Source organism: Fulmarus glacialis, unplaced genomic scaffold (assembly GCF_000690835.1).
Source record: "Fulmarus glacialis isolate BGI_N327 unplaced genomic scaffold, ASM69083v1 scaffold39323, whole genome shotgun sequence".
In the NCBI taxonomy this organism is placed as follows: domain Eukaryota; kingdom Metazoa; phylum Chordata; class Aves; order Procellariiformes; family Procellariidae; genus Fulmarus; species Fulmarus glacialis.
This window is the reverse complement of record NW_009201713.1, coordinates 26,425-42,956: the sequence shown is the minus strand read 5'-3', so window position 1 is coordinate 42,956 and position 16,532 is coordinate 26,425. Positions and strand designations below refer to the sequence as shown.

Below are 16,532 nucleotides of genomic sequence, written 5' to 3'. Positions count from 1 at the left end.
AAACATAATACTGGTATGAGTTTTTAGATCTCCAAAAAGTAATTAAAATGAGTTCTCTCAACATTGTGAAGTCACAAATTCAAAGGTCTAATATCTTTTGCGCTGCCAAGGCTACATGCAAATGCTTTATCCTATTATAAGACCTGGAATCCCAGATAGCTAATGGGATAAAGCAGGTGTTTCTAGCTCTAATGATTCACAAAGTAATGGGTTTTTAAACACCACTGCTCCAGATTTCCTTGTCCTTGACCTCAGATTGGAGTAGATATAAAGGAAAATCCCACGGAGAAGGAAATACCTTTGCATGGATGTTCAGCCTTATTTGAAATATATGCATACATTCAGTCATCTCTTTTCCTTATCTGTAAAATGGAGATAATTTATAGACTACTATGGAGCAAGGGAGTCATTGCGATCATATAATCTATTTTTTGTGTAGCATCAGACTTCCCTGAATTAATTCTTGTTTGGATTGGGGCGCATCCTTTAAAATCTAATACCGCTCTCCCTAGGCTTTGGGATATGTAGATGAAAAGTGTCATAGAACAGTTCACTAATATCACCATTACCAGTTAGGCTATTCAATGTGAATCTATACAATGTATACAAAATAGGCAATTTAAATTTAATACAGGCTTCTTAACTTTTGTATCTTCTGCATTTTAGAATTTAGTATATGTTTCATGGAGGTTCTTCAGTACAAGGAAGAGCTGGCCTAAGCTCTGTACCTGCCCTTCAGAGAGAGAAAAATCCCTATGGCATCCAGAGAGCTTCTAATGAAATTTAGTACATGGAGAAATATTACGCACTTATACAGTCCACTACTTCTGGAATGATCCCTCATTTTCATCAGTGGTCAGGATTGTTCAGAATAGAAAGGCAATGACTAGGACAGAATCACCAACTACAGCACTAGGAAGTAAATTACTCTAAGGGATTTGAAGTAAGCCATAATAACCACGAATACTACATGCTTTGTACATTTAAGCATTGTAACAATTTTTACTTTATATGTACACTGAGATCATTCAAGAGCCAAGCAGTCAAGAATCTACTGCAAGCAGAAAAATAAGAACACAAATAAGATTTGTGAATTTTTACATCTGATCTTGTAGGATTTTCCAGTCCACTTTCCATGTGCCAAATCAACCTTACAGGTTTATCTATTAAGGGTATATAGGCTATCACAGACAAAAAGAGACTGTCACAGGAGACAAGATAAGACAGACTAATTTTGAGAGTTGGTTGTGGAGCAGAAACAAACCACCAGCACTCCAGAGGTTAAAAAATGTACAGGAATCTTTGCTTGCCTATAGTCTCTCCAAGAGAAGACAAGGCTATGAGTAGGTAGTCATGCATGCAAGCCTTCTGTTATTAAAAAAAATTCTGTTGTTATACTTTATTCTACCATAAAAGTAAAAAATGTTTTGTTCTAGACAGGTTGATTTTGATCACTATATTTGTCACTATTCATAAGATCCAAAAGGGAAGAACAACACTTAACAAGAATAATTTTCATTGTGAAAAAGATGAACTGCAGCCTTGAGACCAGGATAAAAGTGGGAGAATCATAGGATTTTATACAAGGAAGGAGAAATTCCAAGGCCTGAGATTTCTGAACTAAGGAAATGTTGAGATGGTCACAACAGATTGTGTTGGAATTCAGAGCAGGAAAAAACTTCATCTGGCCAAGACTTTTACCTACCCTCTTTGAGAAGAAAGCCAGCAGTATCACGATTGTGTTTTATAACTTAATACACATTAGTTTGTACTGAAACCTGAGGCCTTTGAGGAGATAGTAATCATACTGTCCTTAGGCAATGTTTCTACTGAAGTCAGAAAAGAAAATAAAAAAGTTTTTCCAACTTTGTTCTTGCCAGAAAAACCCTTGTGTTTTTGACTTTTCCTAACAGAAAGAAGAATTACCTGATCCAAAAGATTTAGAACTGTATGAATTCCGCTTCAGTGACTTTCCCGTTACAGAGCATGGCCTGATAACTTGTGGAATACGACTGTTCTTTGAGATAAATGTTGTTGAAAAGTTCAAAGTCCCAGCTGAGGTCTGATTTATTTTGACTTTTTAATATTTATTTTAAGATAGAAGAAAAACAGCTGACTGTAGGTACTTTAACATAGAAGTAGGCAATACTAAAATACTAATGGTACAGATAACAATCTTCCATTCTTAATTAAACATTTGCGTATTTGTCATAAAGTCACTGAAATTGTGTGAGCTATGGAAGGAATTAAATCAACATGCATTTACATATAAACAATTCGCTGTTTCCATGTTTAATTCAATGAAAAGCAATTATTTTCATAGAACTTGCACATTAATTCAGTAATTTCATAGTATATTACAGTAATTTCTTAGTATATTCCAGTAATTTTACAGGAATTCCACCATTTTGTTTCAATTAACAGCACAGTCTTAATCACTTTTGTTCATAATAGGTCCTTACAAGATGGATGTACACCGTCAGGAAGGGTTATCGAGATATCACTTACCATAACTGGCGACATGGATTCAATGTGGGACAAACAATGTTTACTCTGCTGATGGTAATGTTGATAATATTAACCTTACCTTCATCATTTGGTTTTCCTTTCAATTCCATCTGGAAAATTCAGGAAGGTATACACTCAGAATTGTCTGTTTTCTTTTACAGACAGGCAAAATAAAGAAATACTATACTGATCTAGAAGCCTTTGCCATGGTTGCTGCTGCTTTCTGCCATGATATTGATCACAGAGGGACCAATAACTTGTATCAGATGAAGTAAGTACAAATGCTCAAATATATGGGTATGTAGTATTTTTAGTGGCATATTAAAAAAACATGTCAAAACTTGCAAAAATATAAGGTATATATTCCATATTCATCTGGCATGAACGAACATTTATCCTACAGAAGATTTATGCCTCAGAGCATTTGTCATGACAGCTGAAACACAAAGACAAAATGCAAAAGCAGAATCTTGGAAGGATCTCCCGGAGCTGCAATTAATTCTTAAGAGAGACTAAGCTGTTGCAGCACTTGGATTGTAGAAGAGCCTAATGGACATGAGGCCACAAAGAAATGAGAAAAGTAAATTAAAATCCCTAGCTGGATTCCTTTTTTTCAAGACAGGGCATAAGCACTTTTCTGGAGAGGGATTCAGGATGTGGCATAGACAAAGGCCAGTTTAGAGACGGGATGTAAGATGCATTCTTTTTCTCTGTTTTCTACTGTCCAATTTGACTAGCTCAGTTGTTCCCCCCCGACTCAGTTTACTGATTGATGTAGGTCCTTTCCTAAAGTATAATCCAGGATTCTAAGCTAAAGAGCTAGTATTCTGCCACTGGGTCCACAGGCCAGTAAGTTACACATCATGAAGTTAAGCTTTGCAATTCATGCGATTCATGAATTTTGTTCTGAGAAAATATTCTAAAGGATTTCTTTGTGATTTTTCCCTTGTTTGTTATGAAACAATATTAATTAGTAGATGCTTGTTATAAAACAATATTAATTCATTTTGTTTTAAACTTACCTTTTTATTACACTACATATCATGGTGAGACCTGCTTTTCTCCTGAAGAGCAAACCATTTAGTCTTTTACGTGATCTGTTAGGGCTTTTTTCTGTGTGCTAGCCAGAGAACACGCGTTTCTCAGAATGTCATGTGTACCAGAAGATTATAACCATAATTTCCTGAGTACAGTTTCCCACCAACTGTATCTCCAGAATGATTCATCCTCCTCCTCTGACCCTGGATACACTCCTCCCAGGAGAGGCGTTCCAACCTGCATGCTGGAGCAATGATGCGAGGGGATTTTCTGATTATTCTCAGGGATTCTCCAGGTGACGTAGAAGAGAGAGAATGACAGATGCCGATTCTTATTCGGCGGATTGCCTCTCATCCAAATAAGTTTAAGGGAGGTTTTAAATCTTCCTAATGTGGTCTTCCCTAGCTGGAAGCCCTCTACATGAGGTCATACACAGTAAAGCTATTTATAAAAGTTATCAGGCTTTACCGCAACAGTCCTAATCACAAGTCAGAAAATACAGGTAGCATGTAGCAATCCACCCTGGCTAATCTGAGGAACGGAGTTATTAGCCAAGGGAATAAACGAGGAAAATACACTTCCAAACATGCAGAACCACCTGGAGCCTACGTAGATAGGACACTTCTCCTTTCCCCCCACCACCATAGTCTGACGCAGAATTTCCTCTGCTTGAAGCTTAGCCCAACGTCAGAGGAATGCTTTGAGCTCTGTGATAAGACTGAACACATCTGAGCTGTCAAGACTTGCGCAGTCCATAAAAGGGTGATTTTGGGGGAGGGAAGGAGCCCTAGGGCATAAGAGGAATTAAACTCCACTATACTGTTACTTTAGATTTAACTTACTTACAGTAAGTTAGAATCACAGAGGACGTGGCCCACAGTCATTGCAGACAGACAAGAGTTCAAAAGCCATGCCACACAATAAATAATAAAAGATGCATAAAGGCTATTTTTAAGGTACACAGAAGGTGTGTAGATTAAACAAACAGGAAAACTGAATGTGCAAGACAAAATAGAGGCACATTTTAAAACCCACAGTTTTTGAGTTTTGAGGCATCTAACCACGTCTTTGACTTTAGTGGGCACTGAACACCCAGTGCTCTCCAATTGCCATCATTACTCAGTCACAAGAGTGAAGGCAAGCAAGTATTTTTTTTTGCTCTGCAATATACCAATGGGTAAGATATATAGATTAAACTATTGAACATGCAGATCGGAAGCATTTTAATCCTAAAAACCTGAATCCTGAATCAAAAATATTGCCTCCAAAATATTATAAAGAATTGCTTCTTTTTCAACAGGTCAGCTGCTCCGCTGGCAAAACTTCACGGCTCTTCCATTTTAGAAAGGCATCACCTAGAGTACAGTAAAACCCTACTGCAAGATGAGGTACGTCTGCATGAACCTTCTGCTCACACTGATCAACACAAAAGATCCAATTAAGTTATCATGTTCCAAATTTCACCATGTCTCATTCATTCCTCTAGGTCCAGATTAAGAAATTATGCCAAAATTCAGAAGTTTAAGCCAAATTCTTATGCATTGTCCACTTTTAGAGAAACATCAGTAATTCCGCCAGAAATAGACTCACTCAAGATAGAAAAGCTTTTCCTCTGGGCCTCACTCATACTCAGGTTTTTTCCACTTTCACAAACAGCTGATGTTGAAACCAAAGCAGAAAATACAATACATACATACAAAATGTTGTAATTAAACTGCTGCCCCTGGTTCAGGAGGTCTGAGTTCAGCTGCTGGCTCCGGCAGTTGAGGAGCAAAGGGATGGAGCTGTTTGTGGAGGGAGCTGTTTATGGAAGGCTCCCTTACCCCCAGGCCAGACTCCCCACACACCTTAACCTTGCTGAAAGAGAGAAGGCAGTATCATTAGGCTCTGCTGCAGCTCCCACTACTGATCTTCCCTGAATTAGGCAGACGCCCTCAGTTGCCCTTCCCCAGCAGCCGCGGAGGTGTGGCTCCCTACCGCAGTCTCCTCAGGCTCAACAAAATGGCAGCAGTGCAGCCCACTAGGGCCCTCTGCCCCGCGGAGCCCTGCTCCTCTGGAGGGGATCCACCATTCTTCCCTCAGTGGTGCCTGGCTCTGTTCTGGCTACAAGGGAAGAGACTATTTACAACTCTTTACTACATGTTTTGCACGGAAATAAGAGATTTAACAGGCAAGGCTTGAACACATGTGCCCCTTCCATCCCACTTGTTTGCAGCAGTGTGGCAGGCACCCCTATTTTTCATTTTCTAATCCCTGTGGTGGTGCTATTTCCTGACCCCGTGAGGCCACAGAATAAATCCTCACACTAACCAGTAGCACAATGATCACAAAAAACCCAGAAGGTGTACGATTTTAAAAAAACCAGAAACCACCTTTACCTTTATTGATGGCAATGTACTTTTTCAAATATAAGAGGCTGGGGACTAACCCCTGCTCTTTGCTGGAGCAGTTGTCAGGATGTCTGCAGGCTCTCAACAGCAGCATCACTGCGCCCCGTGCTCTCACAGGTATTGTCCCCTCAGTTAAAGAAGGAAGGACATTTAGAAAAATGCTGAGTGTGATGCCCTTATTCCCTTTGCCTGAGAAAAGGCCATTGCACTTAGTACAGTAGGTCCCTAACAGCACTGCAGGCAACTGTGCTGACCCGGGTTAACAGGAGGAAAAGGTGTCTACTGTGAAGCTTTAAAAAGCTTAGGAAAATTAGGTTTATGGAATGTGAACTGTAACGAAATTATTAAGAACTGCCATTTCTTTACTAATTATGTGGAAGACAGGTGGTTTTCTTTGGTTTTAATTTATATATGGCAATAGCAGGACTTGCAACTGTTTGAGTCACGGTGGATTTAATTATTTGTGCAGCCTCTCGGGGCACCATCTTAGATCCACCTACCATTCACACAGTTATTTAGCCATTTATTAGACATGAATAAGGGCCATCTTTACCAATTGAATAATTTTTCATTTGTAGCATTATTTTAATTTAGGGACTGTAGTTGGCCAATTTTGTTATACTATTCTGAGACAACCTGTATAGTACAAACCAAACACAGTGTTATAAAAAGAACTGAATTCGTAAACTTTCCATCTTGCAGAGTTTAAACATCTTCCAGAACCTAAATAAGCGGCAGTTTGAAACTGTTCTACACTTATTTGAAGTTGCAATAATAGCAACTGACTTGGCTTTGTATTTCAAGTAAGTACTAAACTCTGTATAACTTCCTACTGAAAAAAATGTCAATCCTATACCATTTATAACTGTAGTTTTTATTTGTTTATACGCAGAGTACAGAGATGTTTATATGCAGGGTACAGAGCTATATTTAAAATTATTAAGTCTAATCCTTGTAAAGAAGAGACATTCTTAGATTCATTATAAGCTTTCAAATTAGAGAACACATAAATGTATATAACACTTAGAACAAATATGCTTTTAGTTCAAATTCAAATATGCTTTTAGTTACAGCAAACACTGTATTTCAGAAGTGTGGCTTCTGTAGCCTAATCATAAGGTTGTGTGCATGTGTGATATTCAGCATACATACTGCAATTACTCATACTAAACAGGAGCATGCGCTCTACAACTACCTGAAAGGAGGTTGTAGTGAGGTGGGTATTGGTCTCTTCTCCCAAGTAACTAGCAATAGGACAAAAGGAAATGGCCTCAAGTTGCGCCAAGGGAGGTTTAGATTGGACATTAGGAAAAACTTCTTTACTGAAAAAGTGGTTAAACATTGGAACAGGCTGCCCAGGGAAGTGGTTGAGTCACCATCCCTGGAAGTATTTAAAAGACGTATAGATGAGGCGCTTAGGGACATGGTTTAGTGGGCATGGTGGTGTTGGGTTGACAGTTGGACTCGATGATCTTAGAGGTCTTTTCCAACCTTAATGAATCTACGATTCTATGATTCTATGACATAGAAATTAAGATGCTGGTTTAAAAGCAAAACTGCAGACATCAACTGATCCCAGTGCTAAATATGCCAAAGACTCCAAATATCAAATCATCCCATCCTGTTCTTAAGTTACTGACTTAATGTGCTTTTATAATGGATATTTTCCTTAAAGATATATGGAGCCTTTTGTTTTGGGCCAAATGTCTTATGACTGGGACAATTTAAAGCCAGGAGACAGGAAACAATTCAGTAAGTTGTTCAACAACAGTTATTAAATTTTAGTGAACAGTAATTCCATTATTTCATTCAGTCTAAATGCAAATTAGAAGATTTATTAAGCAATAGCAAGACACATTTATGTTTTTCAAAATTCTTGTCCGTCAGGGCTTAGTGCTTCTTTGGATTTTTGAGGGGAGGTAGTGGAAGAACATTTATTAGTATTTGCTTCACTTTTCCCAATTCATTATATTACAGGAAGTAACAAATATGTAATACTGAAGAAACAAGAATGTCACCCCAAACAGTTTAATACGAAGAGTTAGGAAATTGGTTATTCATTTCTTTGTCAGGAATTCTGACATAATACTTTACATGTCAGTGGTATATAGCAAAATCTGAATGTGCTAGGTTACCTGAAAAGTTGAGTTCAACAGGAAGAAGGTTTGATACTATGACTAGGATACTACTTTGGAAAAGCATAAATATCAGAAATATGGTTTTCTATTTCATTTTTAATGCAGGAACTAAATAGGTTTATTGGTATGTTTTAACAGGAAAAGAACTATGTTTCAAAAGATTGTGGATGCAATTGAAAAAATGGAAACAGAAGAGGAGGCCATTAAATATGTATCTATTGACCCAACCAAAAAAGAAGTCATCATGTAGGTGGTTAATAATTTACTCTTTATTCAATCAGTTATCTAGGACCAGATTTTAAAAGAATTTTGGCACCTAAACATGTAAATTAAGATTGGTGTTATTGTCCGATGATGAACATAACCATGATTTTAAATTAGAAATAGATGTCTACAATCTTCTCAAAATGTACAAAACATGCATCCATCTGCATCAGGTATCTAAATTCCTTAAAAAATCTAGACTTTTTTTTCTTCTATCATCATCCTAACTATAGTCCTGTTTTGTTTTGTGTTTTCGAAGGGCTATGATGATGACTGGATGTGACCTGTCTGCTATAACCAAGCCTTGGGAAGTGCAAAGTAAGGTAGGTACTTTTCGAACAGACAATGCTGCATTTGCTATCTGTTTTACTCCTATTTGGTGCATAATCATTTGAACAAAAATTACTTATTATCATTTTATAGATATTTAAGTATCTGCACCCAACTGAATTTCCAGAAAACCACCTCTATTTTTCTGTCACTGTAAGGGTTCCATGATGCCTCTCCCCAGCCACTCTATAATTGTTCCATCCTTCTCTACTTGTCCTTCATCTAAAACTGGCATCCCTGATACTGTCAGCTGTTCTAGCTACCCTTAAATATCACTGTGTTATTTTTGTGCTATCCAACTTTTGCTATTTTTCAGGTATTTTTAAGGTACAGATTTAACAACAGTATAATTTGAATTAATTGTGTCTATTCTGTAGATCTTGGTGCCATTTCAAACACGCTAAAAATAAATTCTGTAATGCAGTGTGACACTGCATTGTACATAAGTACTTCAAGGACTTCAGTACTTATTGACCATCACACTGAAGCTCATCACTTAGCCTTACAGGAATAGGTTTTAACAATGCATAATCAAAATACAACTGCAAGATGCTTGTGGAGCCTTCTAAGTAATACACATTACAGGTACTAGAAGATTCGGTTATGTTGCTAATATTTCTTGTTCCTGTTGACAATGATCTATTATTTACTCAGCACGCACCAGAATATTGGTAGAAATAATTTGCTGGAAAAAGTCTTAAGTACACCAGAGCGTGTCTGTAATTTCTGAAAGAAGTGCTTGACTATCTTGACAGGGATTAAAGAGGGGAATTCTATTGTGTTTGACCAAAACTCCCTATTTCTGGAGAACTTTTTAAACTACTCAGAGATAACGAATCTGGCAAGAAATACGTCCTCTCTTTGGGGAAGGGAAGTTGGTAATAATATTTAAGTAGTAAACAGTAGTATGCCAATTCTTGGTTAATCAACATTTTCACATTTTCTGGAAAGCCTTGTTCTTTTATTTATTTATTTAATTTTACTGCTTTCTGCTGACACTTCCACTAAATTGTGATTATTCAGGTTGCCCTCATGGTTGCAAACGAATTCTGGGAGCAAGGTGACCTGGAACGAACTGTGCTACAGCAACAACCAATTGTAAGTACTAAATAATTTAACTGTGTTAAGCAATATTAGCTGTTATTAAAACATTGAATAGATAAAGGTCCATGATGCTTACTAGATCATTATACCAAAAAGCATGATATCTACATAACCTAAATTACCGCTATTCTGTTCTAGCCAATGATGGACAGAAACAAAGGAGATGAACTACCTAAGCTCCAAGTTGGTTTCATAGATTTCGTGTGTACATTTGTGTACAAGGTAAGAATAATTTTGTTTTCCCACTACAGCAGTTCTGATGGCACAATTAGTGACAAACTGTTGCAGTTAAAAAATTCTAGACAGCAGCAGGACTCTTGGTCACGGGATAAACAACTATCTTGAACGCCACAATTTTTCAATATTTTGTTACATAGAAGAATTGCTCCCACAAAGCAAATTCAAAAGATGTGAAGCAAATTCATAAAAAGTGAAGATCTCACTAAAACTTGAGGGTGCTGAGGTTTTGTAACTACCTTGAAAGACAGAGTTAGAAAGCCCAGTCTGATTCTTCACAGTCCCATTTAATATAAGTAGGGAACATGTGGATGGTTACAGAAAGCAGTTAATGGCACAGCAAAGGGAATAGGAAACTTGCAATATTCTGGAAATACAGATATTCTATATCTTCCGTAAGGTACTGAAATGCCTGTCTTATTAATCCCTTATTACTCCGTGTCTAGCTTTTAATATTATCCCAGAATGTCATACAGAAAAGTGACATGTAATATTTTAACATCTTCAGATACGTTCCATGCTTGGAATATATTATAGGATACTAGACTTTTTTATTAGATCTTGATACTGATAATCATATGATAAAATACCATGTATCATAGTTATAATTGTATTATATGAATCAGACATGTGGGATTAGGGAAGATACTAAAATGTGCAGTATATAATTCAGATATTTTCTAACTGACTATGTGCATAATAGAGCATTATTATCCCAACACGGTATTTCCAATAATATACCACCACTGCATGGCCAAGAACATGCTTTCAAATGTGCATTAGCAGGTACTCACACTATTTCTTTTAAATGTTTTTTCTCTTCTACAGAAAACCCACTACCAGAGATGGAACAAGTGCGTGATAAAAATGTGAAATCAAATAAAATTAATTAATCTAGCATACATACTGAATTAAATTTAATAGAAAAATGAAAGCTCATGTTTTCTCTGCAAAGCAGCAGTATTTCCACAAATTCAGACTTTACAAATCATCAGTGTTTACAAATTTCTAATTTACTAATTTGAATTGTTTGTACAGGAATTCTCGAGGTTTCACAAGGAAATTACACCTATGTTTGATGGTCTTCAAAACAACAGGGTTGAATGGAAAACACGAGCTGATGAATATGAAGAGAAGATGAAAGTTATTGAGGAACAAAAGAAAAAGGAAGAAGAAGCAGCTGCCAAAAAAGGTTAAGTAACTTCTAAGGTTTTCATTTAGACATATTTGTAAGGCAGTCAACATATTCTCTCTCTCTCAAATTCACACATGCAGTGCACTTGTGCAATATTCTATTAAACTTTATACTGATGGTATGCGAGTTCTGAATTAGCCAAATTAGCTTTACCTTTACTTGGAAGAGGAGAAACCTTTAAAGATTACACAAATCCAGTATACTGACCTCATTTTCTAAACTGCAGAATTATAGAAAATATGACCATCACAAAAGTGAAGGGAATGTAAAATTTCTTTTGTCTTAAGACCTAAAACTGAATGTAATTGAACACTTATTTATCTGTGAATGCTGCAATCACTTGAAATACTAGAGATCTATCAAAATTCTGTGTGGCATCAGCCCCAAATGTATTCAGGTGCTTTGTTTAAGTTGAAAATGAAAAGCATAAGGAAAAGAGATGGGAATGGATAGTGTGCATTTGGAACATAAAAAAGCAGTGCAAAGCCCCGCTTCTCTTCCAAGTTTAAGATAAAGCTTTTGGTTCTAGTTCCCTGCCATCAGTTTCTTGGCTGAAATACACTCTCTTGTATTACAAATTTAACACTAATCTTCCTAAGACAGCCCAAGTCCTAAAATTGAAAGTATGGTTCTGCGTGTGATAACCTAGAAGAGAATCTGATTTTATAGAAACTGAGAACCTATCTCTCAAGTGAAATGAGTCAGTTATTTTTATTCTGTATTGCATGTGGAACAGCAGGTCAACAGCTCTGCCAATCAGCTGAGATGACTGAAAAGGTTCAGAGATTAAAACAAAAATGCATGTGATTACTACAGAATGATTTCTTGTCAGCCAGTTGGAAGAAGAAAAGTTAGTTTACTGTGTGTTTCACATCTTTAAAACATAAAACAGTACTGAATAATTTATTTGTTAATCAGTGTCATTGGGAAATAGGTGAGTATTCGTCACATTTCACACAGAAGAGAGGCTACTCAAGGCCACCCATAAAGTTACTGTCAGAGTGTGAAGTGGAACTAGAGAGTTATTGGCTCCTAAAATTCATGATACTAGGCTAAAATAAAAAAAAATGTTGTTGCAAAGTGGTACTTTTTAACCACATGATTTACTCAAAGCAGATTTTTGAAAGTGAAGTTTAACAAAATGAGTCAAATATTATTGTAATAAAATTACAAGAAATATTTTGGCCTGCTCACACTGTGACACCACTTACACACACTTTCACAGAAATTATACCCACCCCATTGTCTCCCAAATTTATTTTTAAAGACACTTTTTTGCAATTAATCGTATCACCTTATTTATTTAAGATTAATTTATTGCTGAGAACTAGCTGTTTGTGAGTATGAACAAAGTACTCTCTCCTTACACTGGAATGCAAGCATCTGAACTTCACAGAAATACCAGTAAAACAAAACAACCTGGGACCTACACACAAATCTCCTTATGCCTTTGCGTTCTTGGCAAAGAGTATAGTTACTGAAGTCTGATCCTATGCCCTTAAGCATAAGGTTTTTAAATAAAAATTAAATTACACATTTAGGAAGATTCAGGTATTTCTACTCCCTTTTAGGAGTAGAAATAGTTAGGACCCTCTTACATCATTGGTATTTTGGAATCACTCAGTCACTAACTTAAGGAAAGAAGTATTTTCCCACAAGGAACCTTACTCAAGCAAGCACGGACAGACTGATTTGCAGGAGCTAGGGATCTGACCTTTGCACATCATAATTGGTATCACAAAATGTAAGTGAATTATTTTGCATCTTTTTAAATGTACACTGGAATAAGGCTATCCATGCACATTTGTGACGAACAGATCTGACACTGTCAAATCAAGGCCATGTAAATATATGGGTTTCTTAAGTCCGTTCATACAAACAATAATTTGATACATGTTGATCCACGGTGGTTTCTCTAGATCACACTGACCTGCTATTCTTAGCCATTCAGTAGACAGAAAACAAAATAAACATATTTGCTGAACCACTACAGTGGAAAGTTCAGAACAGAAACTAAACCAGAATACAGTATTAAACTAAGAAAATAAAATACATAGTTAGTAACATAGTGTTGATTATATCCACAAATTACAGAGGGTAGGACACTGATTATGTGACATGTTTCAATGCAGGTGGAAAGGGTCGAAAATGACCTAGTAGCATGGTGATCCACAGCTTTCAAATGTAAGTTTTAATTCTAATACTGGTTTCTTACCTTAAATGAACCTGGAAACGCAATTTATTACATTGAAAGAATCTTAACTATGACCAATGAACATCTGTGGAATCATTTGAGAGAGACAGTAACAGAATCAGTAGCTATAGATAACAAACACAAAAAGTGTCTCTCTCTCTTAATTGGTAATTACAAAGGGATTCATGCAGGGTTGGATAAAGGCTTATACAATTAGGTAAAATTAAAGTTTTTGTATGATCTGCTTCAAAAATAGATTCACAGATTATATTGATCCAAGAGTTTATTTCTTTTGCATGGCTTGCATACCTCAGTTTTGTATGTGTGGGACAGAGTTATATGTATTTAACTACTGAAACTTTCCAGTAAGAGTGGTTCAGTGTGTGTTTGGTCCTTTGAGAAAATGTTGGTATCAACTGCTACACTATATACACTTATGTATATATAGCATGTGTTATTGTTTCTTATTCCATTTTCCCAGACAAGTAGTGAAAGCACATTCAATATTCAGAAGGTCAAACACACATAAAATGCATATCACAAAAGCAACACCTTTTTAACAAGAAATTAGAGCAGCTAAAGTTAACAGAAAACACTCACTTTACTTTTCTTCTCTCTTTTTTAGCTGAAAATGCAGCTGGAGGTGGTGGTGGAAGTGGAGAGGATGGAAAATCCAAAACATGTATAATTTTGTAGTTCTTTGTCTCAGACACTGCTTCTGCTACAGAAAAGACATCTAGAAAGTACTTCAATGAGCCCCAGTGGATTTCTGCTTCGCATAGAACAGTATAGAACAATCTCTTAACAATCCTCTTAAACACTTGCCATTTGTTGGAAATAATTTTTAATGGAGTAAACAAACAGTTACAACTAAAACTTGGAAAATTAAATGAAAAAATAATGGTGCAAAATGAGTTAACTGTGTACTCTAGATATTTTTTCATGTCACTCAATTTATATACAGTATTTTTATTAAAATATGTAACTTCTGCACGCTATCCAGAAAAAAATATAATTAATTTTGACAGATCTTATATGAAATTACTGAATGAAATCTAATATGTACAATTCAAACAGAAAACTGCGATTTTCGTAACTTGTATATTTAGATTTTTATATTATGTGTATTTCCTTAATCTGGAATTGTCCTTTTCCTTCCTTCTCAATACTATATAAAGTTCTAGAGTAAACATCTTCTTCACTTTAGGAATGAATGCTCAACACAATTCCCTGGCTCATATCTATTAAAAGCAGGTCCACGGTACACAGTGTTTTTTCAAAACTACCAAGGATAAATCTGTAAATTGTAGCCATAGCTCAGAGAAACCACTCTTTTGCCCATGTGCAAATGGCTCTGCCCACAGTTCCTAAACTGACCACCTTTTATTGTAAAAATCTAAAAAGGTAGACTGTAAACATCATACTTCGCATACAAGTAAGAGTTTACTAAGATACTTATACCAGTTTATCTACAGCAGGATCTACATTCAAAGGCATTTTAAAAGGCTCATGTACTCCCAATGCACCTTTTTAAAAATGCAGTAATTGAAAGTATTTGAAAACCAATGAACTGGCACCAATTTAATCTTGGGAGGGAGAGGACAACAGCACTACAGCACATCGGAATTCACGTTACCTCCCTTTCTACAACCAAGACGACAGACTTCACACAAATTAACTCTCCATAAACAATGATCTCCCTTCCAAAACCTTCTGTTCTTGAAGAATGACAGAGTCCACTCCCTACCTTCTACTCAAGTCTCACGAAGCCAGCTCCTCCTGCAGATGAAGGAAGGAAAATGGCTAGTATATTATGCATGGATCTGAGTATTCACTGGAACCAGTTCCAAATCTAAGAGGAGATGGATGTCAAATGCAATTCCTGCAACAAACAAGTTTGACATGCAGACTCAATCCTGCCACTTTTCTTCTCCCTTTAAAGAAAGCAGACCCATACTTTTTTTTTCTCTGAAGGGCCCTCAGCATCCACAGAGAAAGGAGAATGATTGAATGACTTACCATATTATATACCTTTCTAAGAACGCTCTATGAACATAGATACCGAGTACAACTATCACCCAAAATTAAAGGGATCCACAAAAAAAATCCCACTTACTACATCCTTATTTATAAATGGGCCAAATACTTCATGCAGACTTAGTTATGACATAAAACTGGGTATCATGTATTATTTTCTGTATTAAATGCAGATACTAAAGAAAGCTATTTCAAGGTTGTTTAATAATGTAATTTTATTCAAACTGTATTAAATTATGTATTTAATATGTATACTGTACCATTTTATAACTGTATTTTGAAGACCCAAAGAGCAGTTAGTTATCCAGAACACATAATATACAATACTTGAAGCAACAAATATAGCAACACATTTGACAAAAGCCCCTTTGGGCAAGTTACATACATGTAAGCAGATTGCTGCAGATTGGATTTGACTCTCAACCAAGCTTGCAAGATGACAGAGAATTAACCTTTAAATCCACCTTCTTACCTAAAGAAGCCTTCAGGCAAGGCTATGTTTATTTCTTACTCAAAGACACCCTAAATATGTCCTTGTACTGTCATCTATTATGGAAGTACGAACTGTTTAAAATGTAATTATGTTAAGTAGTACTTTGTAAATAGAGTTCTCAACTTATTCATATGACTGCATATAAAATGTTCATAAATACACTGCAACCAGCTCTGCTGTTACATTTTCCACATCAAATACTTACTATAAATACCTTCTATAAATATATCTACAATGGGAAGTATTATCAAAAATATATTTTATACATTAACTTTCCTCAGATTAACATGAACATTTAATTAAAAAAAAGTTTGTCCTTTATATTCAAAGTAATTTTCATATGACAAAGAAAATAGCCACTGTAACTATTAATGTGCAGACTGTTTCTTTGGAAACATAAAATAAAGAATGTTTAAAGTTGTGTTGCAATTTGAAGAAGATGAATCCCGTAAGTTCTCAAGCAATATACATTCTTTACTTGTATATTTAGGATTACACTTTAGAGAAGGATTAACACTCAGTCAATGTTAAGGAGATCAGAAACCACAGATAACATACAAGTCACATATACATCTCCAGTAGAAAGCCACACACTTTATTTTTT

The 16,532-nt window shown here is 36.0% G+C and overlaps 1 protein-coding gene across 1 annotated transcript in view; it reads left to right on the top strand.

The window, feature by feature from the left end:
• PDE6C (phosphodiesterase 6C, cGMP-specific, cone, alpha prime) overlaps positions 1–15,682 on the top strand; it is a 31,485-nt gene extending 15,803 nt beyond the window's left edge. The window contains exons 12-22 of the mRNA XM_009574037.1: positions 1,914–2,060; positions 2,455–2,562; positions 2,670–2,779; positions 4,847–4,934; positions 6,639–6,739; positions 8,213–8,320; positions 8,598–8,661; positions 9,692–9,766; positions 9,911–9,994; positions 11,048–11,201; positions 14,024–15,682. Of these exons, the coding sequence (XP_009572332.1) occupies positions 1,914–2,060; positions 2,455–2,562; positions 2,670–2,779; positions 4,847–4,934; positions 6,639–6,739; positions 8,213–8,320; positions 8,598–8,661; positions 9,692–9,766; positions 9,911–9,994; positions 11,048–11,201; positions 14,024–14,094 (1,110 nt within the window). The 3' untranslated portion in view covers positions 14,095–15,682. The remainder of the gene's footprint in view (positions 1–1,913; positions 2,061–2,454; positions 2,563–2,669; positions 2,780–4,846; positions 4,935–6,638; positions 6,740–8,212; positions 8,321–8,597; positions 8,662–9,691; positions 9,767–9,910; positions 9,995–11,047; positions 11,202–14,023) is intronic.
• Positions 15,683–16,532: the final 850 nt, after the last annotated feature.